Raw genomic sequence first — 11,304 nt, forward strand, 5'->3', positions numbered from 1 at the left:
TTGAACACAAGTAAGAAGCAAACCTTTCTTCTGTTTTAATTATTTTCATAGCCCGCGATTTGTGTACAACGGCTGTCGTGCAACCCTGTACGTTCATTCATCACTAGTGAAATTTCATCGTTCGCGTTGCTGATTGGACGAACGATGTTTTTTCACTAGTGAAATTCCATCGTTTGCGTTTTTCATTGGCTAAGCTCTGAATCAGTACGATTTTTATTCCCTACGATTTTCATGAGTAAATCTCAGTACCTATGAAATAAAAATTAATTTAAATTTGATATCGGCGTTATGATCGACCACTTTGGCCCACATCCTCTAGCGATGGCGATTTTGCAGTGAATTAGAAACAATTTGCATTGACTCTTTATTGTGATAACTTTATATTTACAGCTGGTTCATAGTTTCTTTCATATTTATTTCAACTTTTCTATTTCCATTCAAGGTGCGATAGCTGTTGAAAAGTAATTTTATTGACAGCGCAATAGGACAAATCCTTTGCATTGAATGAAATTGAAAGTTGTACGTGATATATATATGTCTGAATTTATCAAAACCAGGTCAAGGAAATTTTCACCGTTTTAAGCACAAATCGCTGTAAACGCGTTTTTTTCTCGCCAGAAACTCGATGATATAAAAACTAAAGGGAATGTCAGTCTTTTTTTCTCTTCTCCTCTCTCTTCTCTACCTTTCAGCGCTGCACGTCGTTTTTTTCCCCCCTTTCTTGTGGCGTTTTAAGCCAATTCGGGCAGTAACGTACTTGTTCAAGGATACTGACGTCACTTTTCTTTGACATGGTTTTGATAAATTCAGACATATATATATCGGCGTTATGATCGACCACTTTGGCCCACATCCTCTAGCGATGGCGATTTTGCAGTGAATTTGAAAATCCGCTGTGGCTTTTAAGCATGTCAGAACCGAGCAATTGCGGCAATTTTCGGCAAACATCTTGTGAAATTACCTATATTTAACTTGCTCGATGCAGGATGGCGAGCGACGCGTTAAACTGTTAAAGCGGGAAAATTGGCCAAAGTCTGGGAGGCTGTCGGCCTACTTTGTCTCTTTCTCTTACTTTTGTAGAGAAAGTAGTGGTGACGGCTAGCAAGGAATTAACGGACTCAAAACCCCACCAAATCACAAAATACCACGAAAACAACAAAAGTAGATAAAGCAGACCACAATTTGGGATGCAAAATCCAGTATTTTATGGAGCATTTCTCGTGATCAGTTGAATAAGGCCGAAGTCAGTCATTACAAATTACAGTGAACGTATGAGATCAAATAGCGTTTCGTGACGCCTCAAACACGGAGGATTGTTTGCCTTGTCTGCCTGTGGTTGCGCGCGAGTAGGACGCGAGCTGTCGAAGCGTGGGGATATTGGTCAGCGGCAAATCCAATATGGTGGCTCGAAACAAAATGGCGGATACGATGGGTGAACTTGTACGCTTGACAAATACATTACGGAATTAGAAGAAGAAGTTGATTGCAAAAAGGAGATATTACTTCAACCCGGAATAAGCTGTGGAATTTATCCAGAAAATCGAACTCGCCGGTCGAAGAACAGATGAGTCATATGCCCAGTTTAATATTTATATTATTTTTTTTTAAGACATGTTTCGATCGTTCCAACGATCATCTTCAGTTGTGGGATCGTTTACAGTTGAAGTTGAATTTTTTTACAAGCAATGGCGTAACATGCGTGATACGCAACATTCGTGATACATTTTAAATTTAACGTGCAGCATTTAAATGCGCGAGACATGGAACAATGCGCGCGAGTATAAATACACGGCAAAGAAATTAAACAGTAAAAATAACTTAGTAAATTACAATTATTACACAAAATGATGCAAAAAAAAATTAAATTAAATTAAACGACACTTATTTATAAGAAAATAACATAATACTAAAATGAAAGAGTTAAGTCAGCATGTTTGAGCTGCTTATTTAACGTGGGGTTTTCCCAGCGGATGTGGACAGCCTAATTTAAAATTAACTGTAGTCTATTGGGTGCGGAATCTACAATAGAAAAGCAGTTCTTTGATGCAAGCCTACGGCATGCCTCAGACTGCTGCAGATGTTGGTAAATGTGTGAGTTCCTGTCCCTACTCAGATGCTCACGAATGCGCGTTGAAAGATGACGGCTAGTTTCGCCGATGTAACAGGCATTACATCCTGCACAAGAAAATTTGTAGACAACGCGCGAACGGAGATCGAAAGGAACAGGATCCTTCACACTTAACATACTACTCACTTTAAAAGACGAAAAAACTAACTTAATTTCAATGTTAGTACAATAACGGTGGACAAGTTTACGCAATCTCTTCTGAGCTTCTGCAGAAAAGGATCCTACATAAGGTAACTTAAAATAATAAGATGAAACGGGTTGTTGAACCCGAGAGCTATCTGATGGGCGGACTTGAGCTCTGCTTACGTATTGGTTGACAACCTTATCTATAATATGAACAGGCAAAAGGTTTTTACAATTTTTTTTAGTTATTAATTTTTTACCGAAAATTAAAGGGGTCCAGAAAGGGGTCCAGAAAGGGGTCCAGAAGGGGGTCCAGAAGGAGGTCCAGAACGGGGGTCCACGTTTTGTCTACACCCCCCGATCCACACGGGATCGGGTTTCATGGGTTTAAGAAAAAGTGATCACTCAGCTTAGATAGACTATAGAGAATTGTCCTCGATTCAAATTTCTTTTATTTGCACTAAAAACGCTTCGGAAAAAACACCAGCAACAGAAGGAAAAATTTTAAATCTATAAAAAGCGATTTGGGAGCTGTCTGGGCATAAACAATTATCAACATGTGTCAGAATTTGGATACGCATAATTAACTCTGTAAATGAGCCGCCGCTACGCGTTCGGCGAAAACATAAGTAAAATCGCCTACGACGATCAAAATAGCTCGTTCAAGGTTTTTTTTAAAGCTCTCAAGAAGCTCTTTATTTTTTAATAAATATAAAAGCGAAAAATACATCGCGAAAGACATAAATCTGCAAAATGTCAGCAGTGGTTATCGGAAGTTCAATCACAACTCAATAACAAAAGGATAATTAATTATTTTTGCGTTTTGAGTTTGTTCATGTCTATTTTTAATGTAAATTTAAATGACAATTGCAATAGCTGCGTGGAAAGTAATTTTATTCAATCAGATGTTAATTATAAATTTCGACTCAAATGCTGATGAAACTGTAGATTACAATTTTGTCATCCTGTTGTATTAAAAACAGCAGCCGCTCTATAAAAAAAGTCATTTGCAAATACAGTGGGCCGAGCCGTCGATCACAACTGAACGATTGTGGCCACGGTAGCAATCCTTGGCGCTATCTTGCCCACCTCGACTCTCACTGCGAAAGAACGGAACCTACGGTTTAGTGCCAGCCCAGTCCAAAGGAACGGCTAAGTAACTGACGTAACATATGGCGTCCAATACAGCTTTCATTGTAATTATTTGTGCTACTATATTTGAGTCCTTGATCATTATTGGTGGCAACATATTCACCATATTCGTGTTTTGGAAGCACCGTAACAGACTAAAGCGGACTTCTCTCCTGCTCATAAACCTAGCTGTTGCGGATTTATTTGTTGGATTGACAGAACCAATATCGATTGGAACATATAGACTTCCACGGCAGCTTGACGAACGAACATTCAACAGGGCTGATAACAGGCATATCTCCATCACATTTCAATTAGTGTTTTCTTTTGCATCAGTATTTTTCCTCGGGCTCATTTCTCTTGAACGTGCATATGCTTTGATTTGGCCGCTCCGCCATCGAGTAGCAAGCACCAAAGGCTACATATACAGTGTGATATCTGTGTGGCTGGCTGCTACATCTACAGGCATATTGTCTTTACTTTCCATTTATGGCGTCTTAGATAACGTAATGTGGACAGTTGCATCCTGTGCTTTGGTCATTTTATGTTTAATCGTGATCTGCGTGTCTTACCTGACAATCCGTACAAGACTTAACCACAGAGTTCCCGCCATCGATGCGGCTCATAACAGACAAAATGGACAAGAACAGAATGCAAGACTTTCTAGGACTCTGTTTATTGTGATAGGTGCGTCTCTTGTCTGTTGGCTTCCTGGTTTGGTACTTAACGCTGTTCATTATCTTTGTTTCGAATGTGTTACTTCAATAGTAGTTGATGTCTTAAACATGTTTCGTTTGGCGAATTCTATTGTTAATCCAATCATTTACAGTTTTAGAATACCTGTGTTTAGAAAAACGTTGAAACGAATAAGACTTCGAAAGCAGTCAAAACAATATACAGTAAACTATAGGCCTTAAATCCATCGATCTGGTGATAACTGTTCACTGTGTTTGAAATTTGTCATGTTTGCCTATAGTTATTATGACTTTCAGTTTTATTTTGAGACGCTCAGTAGTAGTGAGGGATGCACAGCGGTTACCTTTTCTGTGGGTAGGAATCTCATTAACGTGGGGAGGAATTAATTAAGTAGGTGACGTCATTGGGGCGTAAGTGACGTCATCAAAAATAGGGCGTAAGTGACGTCATCGAAATGGGGTGTAATCTAAAATAGAATAGTGACATCATCTCGGGGCGTAAGAGCGTTTTGGTGTAATCTAAAAATAGAAAAATTACATCATTGGGGCGTAATCTAAAAATAGAATAGTGACGTCACAATACCCCAGGGGTAAACGTCATAAAAATGATTAGATCATAATTTAAAAATAGAATAGGGACAGTATTGCTTTCATCTTGTTTATTGTCGCAAAATAAAATCATATTTTGATATACGTTAAAGAATCTGCATTCAGAAGTCTTTTTAAAGGTAAAATTTTCGGTATATTTAAGCTTTGTGGAGCAGCCGACCGAAAAGTCATGGGAGCAATTATTTCTCGTTTCCATTCTAACTCGGATATAATGTATGCAGATTGGCGCAATGTTTTGCTGTTAAAGACCAAAGTCACATTTTCATAGTCCCCGCATATTTGGATCATCTCTGGTAAGTTTTTGCATCAAGTCCAAACTAGAATTAAATAACTTCCTGATCCTCAATCAACTAACGCCAAGATTTATTGCACGCGAATTCGCATCAACTTGAACTAGTAATTAGTTTACGCAATCAACATTTCACTGGCACTTTTTTGTTTAACGAAATTACGTTTGTGAAGATGCATGATGTCATAGATTAATTTTCTATTCCGTGGAGGTTGCGGTTTTTTCCATCATTTCCTCAGTACAGGCATGAGTATTAATTTCCGTCAGATCACTAAATTCTGTAATTATGCAAACTTCTTGTTGCATACATTTTCTTCTGCTAACATAATTGTTTTTAAAACAATGGTTAAGACTCGATGCGCTCTAGTGAACAAAGGATGACCAATCGAAAAATAAAAACAATAGAGTGAACGCGCTACAGTGACCTCGGATATAAACAAGGATTTCGAACCGCTTATGATAGAAAAATATCGGTACAGAGTTTTAAAAAAAAATACACACTAAACACACAGATTGTCATTCAACCAAAACTTTTATTTCGATCGTTTAACATTACAAGGAATTAATTTAATAATCCTCTTCTTGTCCTTCGTAAGATTTGTAAGGTGAGGTAAAATAAACTTTTCAGTATTTCGATCGTTCAACATCGCATTACAATGATTTAATTTAATCGTCTTCGTCCTCCTCATTGCTTGGGGTGACATCATCATCAGCATCTAAAAATACATCCCACAATCGTCGCTTTTTGCGGTGGAATTCATCAAAAGTTTGATATATAAACCTGACTTATTTCTTGTCTAACTTCGCGCGCGAACTCCACGCGAGATCCCCACGCGCGTTTCGAGGAAAAGCACATCACAGTTTATTGCCTTTGCTGCCCTCGGTGCCCCTGTTGCCCTCTTTTACTCCTTACCTTATAAAATTAATTCAGTGTATGAGAGAGGTACAGAAGGGATAGTTCAAGTTGATGGGAATTCGCGTGCAATAAATCTTGGCGTTAGTTGATTGAGGATCAGGAAGTTATTTAATTCTAGTTTGGACTTGAAGCAAAAACTTACCAGAGATGATTCAAATATGCGGGGACTATGAAAATGTGACTTTGGTCTTTCACAGCAAAACATTGCGCCAATCTGCATACATTATATTCGAACTATTGCCCGAGTTAGAATGGAAACGAGAAATAATTGCTCGATCCCATGACTTATCGGATTAATAGTACTTGTTTGCTTAACTTGGAAGTAATAATTTAAAAACGATCGGTCAGCAGCAATATAGAGACCTCGAAATTACCATTTAATTGGTGCAATTTAACAGCCACTTGAATTAATGATTTTAGTCTCACTGAAAGTGGTTCTAAAAATGAAAAAAGCCCTAAGCTTAATTCCCTCAGATGTCATCTTGGCTAAAAGACAATACCGGAATAGCGTGAATTAGAGATTTGTCATTTGTCAGTACTTTATGTTTAGAGTAATCACATATTTTGATCGTACAGTACAAACAAATGTTTTGTCAGATGTCTATTAGAATTTGCAGTTCGAAATACAATTGGGAGTTCTTGTTTCGGTAGTTTTTTCTTTTGCTGTGAATTCGTAGCTTTATTTAATGATGTTGTATTAAGACAGCAGTACCTACTGCGAAGGTCGCCAAAATCAATAATTGAAAAAACTCTGATATGACATATATTGGTATTAGAAAAAGGCATATATTGATTACAACAGTTGTTGGTACTGTCTGTTTAGAGAAAGTTCAATATGAAAATATTAACATGACAATCGCCACGGTTGTGAATACGGTGAAAAGCGATAACAGTGTTTAATCGGGCAGTTGGCACAAATGTTTTTTTTCCAATTTTAATTAGAAATTACAGCTCGCAGCACTATTGGAAGTTGTAGATTTTGATCCTCAAACAAATACATATGCAATATACCACAGGCCGAGCATACGATCAAAACTGATCATGTTTACGATGACAGCCCTTGACACTTTGTAGCCGAACTCGACTTACTGGGAAATAAAGAGAAGCAAACAGCACTTTAGTGCCAAGCCTGCTCGAAGCACGGCTCCGTACCTCAATAACGTAAGCTATCATGTCCAGTACAGCTTCTATTGTAATTATTTGCGCTGCTCTAATGGAGTCCTTGATCATTATTGTTGGTAACATCTTCACCATATTCGTGTTTTGGAAGCCTGACCGGAACAGACTGAGGCGACCCGTTTAATTCATTTTTTTATGCCTTTTTTTTTTTTTTTTTATCTCAGGACCTCCCTGAAAACCACACTAGTGAGTGGAGCCTCCTAGCTGTTGAAAGATCATTGTTATTATTATTATTGTTATAAGCGAACTTACTTTCTTCTTATACACTTGGCCGTTGCGGATCTACTGGTTGGATTCACAGAACCAATCGTTTGATTTCCCTTAGCATATTGGTGAATCAAGCATCAACAGCAGAGGCAATATTACAAAGGCGTTTCAAACAATGATTTTTTTTTGCGTCAGCTAAAGTGATAGAGATTTTGGTTTCTTGTTATTTCAGTTTATGATCATTACTATTTGAAGCAATAAATCCCCGTGAGCTTCCATCTTTGGTTTCCGTTGATAATTTGCTAACCTTCAAGGCGACCTGTAAAACAGTCTCGGCACTTTGCCACGACACGCCTTAATTAAAGTTTTTTCTTTTATGTAATTTGTTTTCATGCAGTCGCTGCAAGCGCTTCACCTATGTCCTATCTAAATGCACTGGCGACCCTCTGTAGGGCCCGCGATACAGGAGATATATTCTTTAGGTTTGGTGCGGGCTTTCTATAACAGGATCTTATGAAAATTTAAAAATATATGTATGATCTACAACTTTTAGTTTGATCCAATTGCATTTCGATTTTCTGGTTTTAATTAAAATCAGACAAAAGAATTGTGCCACCGTGCTCTCAATAAAATTACTGTCCAAAACAGCTATTACACCTTGACTGGCTATTAAAAAGGTGGAATAAGAATGAAATATGAAATGGACTGTTTATTTAAAGACCTTTACATACATAACTTCTACTAACGTTTCACGTTATATGTCACATCAAATTTATTCACATGCATCACTTCCTTTTATTTAAATTTTCTTTTGAAAAACGGTTCAATTAAATTTGCTTTTTATAGATTGACTTCTTGCCATGTCCAATAAACAGCTGCTACTGTAATTATGTGTATTATTACTTTTGAATGCTTCATTATTTCGTGTTTTGAAAAAGAAACGTAAAAAGCAAAAGCGATTCTTCTTTCTGCTTAATAATCCATCAGGTTTCACCAGGTCAGTTACAGAGGTGTGTACCGTTAGACATAAAATTCCCAAATTTAATTGGAACAAGTCTGAAATTACATTCAGACAACAGGTTATTATAAAACAATGCATATGGTGAAAATAAAATAGTCTTATTCAATTGCGAGTGTGTTTTAATTCTGTTTATATGTACAAATTTTATTAAAAAGATTGAAATGACAGTTGCGCGCAATTATGCGTGGAAAGAAATTTCATTTATGGTACAGTAGGCGGAACTGTTTTCTAGGATATTAATTAGAAAGCTGATGCTTGAATGCTATTGAAAATTGAAGATTGTATTTTCCATTTCAAAGTAGTTATTTGATCCTGTTGTATTAAAAACAGCAATAACTCTAACAAATACATCCGCAGTTCAGCGAGCAGAGCGCCCAGTCAAGAGTGATTATGGATCGGATAGCAATTCTTGCCACTTTTCAGCCAAGACGCACTCCGACAAAATTAACTCGCTTCATTTAAGTCCCAGGCCAGTTCAAAGGACGGTTCAGTAACGTGAACATATAATCATGTCCAAAACAGCTGTTATTGTTTTTATTGGTGCTACTATATTTGAGTCCCTGATCATTATTATTGGCAATCTTTTTACCATATTCGTGTTTTGGAAGCACCGTAACAACCTGAAGCGAACTTCTTTTCTTCTCATAAACTTGGCTGCTGCGGATCTACTGGTTGGATTGACAGAACCAATAGTGCTTGGAACTTATAAAATTCCTCATGAGCTTGAAGAACTGAGCATCAACAGTACAGGTTATGGGCATATTTCCATCATACTTCAAACAACTTTTTCTTTCGCCTCAGTATTTTTCCTCGTTTTAATTTCGTTGGAACGTGCATATGCTTTGATTTGGCCGCTCCGCCATCGAGTGGCAAACACCAAAGGTTACATTTACGGTGTCATTTTTGTGTGGTTGGCCGCCATATCTACAAGTTTATTGTCTTTGCTTGCTGTTCATGGCGTATTGGATTACGCAGACTGGATAGTTGCATGCTCTGCTATGGTCATTTTGTGTTTAATCACGATCTGCGTGTCTTACCTGGCAATCCGAACAAGACTTAACTGCAGAGTTCCCGCCATCGATGCGGCTCATAACAGACAAAATGGACCTGAACAGAATGCGAAACTTTCTAGGACACTATTTATTGTGATAGGTGCGTCTCTTGTCTGTTGGCTTCCAAGTATGGCATTTTACGCTGTTCATTATATTTGTTCAGAATGTGCCATTTTAGTAGTAGTTTATGTCCCTAACATGTTTCGCTTGGCGAATTCTATCGTTAACCCAATCATTTACAGTTTTAGAATTTCCATGTTCAGAGAAACTATTAAGCGCATAAAGTTCCGAAGGCATTCAAAGCAGTACAGAGTTAACTATAAACCTTGAAAATCAAGTCATAAGAGTCTTAGGGAGAAAAACGAAAAAGTTAGGCGTTCATTTCTCATAGTGTGGTGAAAAAGACTGTTATCGATGCTATTAAAAGTACTGAGTGTATTTGAAATTTGTAGCGTTTGGGTAGGTGATAAGGACCCGACATTCTTTATATGAGTTCTTGGTCTCACTCTTAGATGTTTTGTGAAAGGATCGATGTATTCCTTTAGCTGTATTTAGTCTATTTAGTGTGTCTTCTGAAAGCAAAATATCGGACGGAGGACAGTTCGGTTATCGTCGCACTGCACCGTACTGTTAATCGTTTTTCATCCTTTCTACTCTCAAGGTAGCATGGGTGTGACACAGCGTTTTCCTTCTCAGACGGGCGTTTGTTTCTGCCTGCTCTTTAAAAAGAGTAAGACAGAGTCTCCTTCTTTTGTAGTGAAACCTTCCAGTTTCTTTGAAAGGTCTCGTTTCAACTTTTTTTTCCAACAGTAAACCAGAGCCTGCTTTGCTACTTCATTTCTACCGAGAGTATTCTTAATTCAACGTCTTTTTTTCTGTGTTTTATCGCTATTTTTACTTTCTGTCACCCGCTTTCCTCGGAGAAGTAAAAACAAAAGAAAAAAACGCTTCAGTGCTGCCCAGGCGGGCTCCAATCCTGAAACTAGCTTAGAAGTCATCAGGAGGAACCATGGCATCCAGTTTCAGCCCGTACTCCCCAACTGCCCTCTGCCGTGGTAAGACCCTTCCCTTTGGGAGGCTTCAAAAGAGCTGGTGCTGTCTGGGCTGAATTTTTGTGTCCACCAAACTGAGGGCAAATTTATGAAATTTATTAATTGGAAGTTTCAAATCAAATTATGAGTCACTCTTTGGCTAGGCTAACCATTGCTGATGTTATGGTAACGTACGTCGAAAATAACGTAACAGTCATTTTTCAGGTCTACCATTACTTGAACAATTACATTGGGCAAACTACTTATAATTATCAAAGTTACTATCTACATTTGTGCAATACCTTTCTGAACTTAGTCCAGCCTGTGGTCAATCCCACTGGCTTTGCATCCAGTGTTACATTGAACCTGTATAACAGCATTCGAGTAAGTGATGGGTCACGTATGACCGTAAACTTATTCTTCCTTCGTTTCCAAGCAACAGCAGTTATCATACAATAATATTAACATACTGTTATTTTTTTTCAAGTTACTTTTCTTGAGATCTTATTAGGTTTTTTGGCCAATCGTTCGTATTTACTCTAAACAGTTTCCATGTAAGAAAAATAAATAGTCATCGCAAACGTGTACTAACACAAGACAAACTTACACATCTTTCGAAGTTGATACAGGAAAGAATTCTTTTCATCCTATGTTTTGTAACGTAACATCGTAGTGATCAACAAGGGAGAGTTACAAAGAAAAAATTGTCATGCAAATTTTAATTCAAGGAACCTTTGCTTTGGTAAAAGTATTACCTTTCGTGTGAAGTATCTAAGGGAAAGGGAGCAACTGGCAATAGTGTAAACTTAAGAACATTTGCAATTCAAAAATACACGAAAATAGGTAAGTGTGCTATATAACTGTAAATAATTACCAGACTTGACGCTGTAATAATTTAATGTCATCAACATACCTTATTATGC

General features: G+C 37.6%; 2 protein-coding genes across 2 annotated transcripts; both read left to right on the forward strand.

Annotated features, from left to right (window-relative positions):
- The first annotated feature begins 3,242 nt into the window (after nt 1–3,242).
- On the forward strand, nt 3,243–4,739 carry LOC144661653 (lysophosphatidic acid receptor 3-like). The gene has a single exon (XM_078522462.1). It carries the CDS (start codon nt 3,424–3,426, stop codon nt 4,297–4,299), a length of 876 nt encoding a protein of 291 aa, XP_078378588.1. The 5' UTR covers nt 3,243–3,423; the 3' UTR covers nt 4,300–4,739.
- Nucleotides 4,740–8,807: 4,068 nt separating this feature from the next.
- Nucleotides 8,808–9,748, forward strand: LOC144659147 (G-protein coupled estrogen receptor 1-like). The gene has a single exon (XM_078519592.1). The coding sequence runs from the start codon at nt 8,808–8,810 to the stop codon at nt 9,678–9,680; it is 873 nt and encodes a 290-aa protein (XP_078375718.1). The 3' UTR covers nt 9,681–9,748.
- Nucleotides 9,749–11,304: the final 1,556 nt, after the last annotated feature.

Source organism: Oculina patagonica, chromosome 7 (assembly GCF_052425735.1).
Source record: "Oculina patagonica isolate OP01 chromosome 7, crgOcupat, whole genome shotgun sequence".
Classification (NCBI taxonomy): domain Eukaryota; kingdom Metazoa; phylum Cnidaria; class Anthozoa; order Scleractinia; family Oculinidae; genus Oculina; species Oculina patagonica.

Coding starts and splice junctions, on each gene's coding strand:
- LOC144659147 (XM_078519592.1), top strand. CDS start 8,808: ATGTCCAAAACAGCTGTTATTGTTTTTATTGGTGCTACTATATTTGAG.
- LOC144661653 (XM_078522462.1), top strand. CDS start 3,424: ATGGCGTCCAATACAGCTTTCATTGTAATTATTTGTGCTACTATATTT.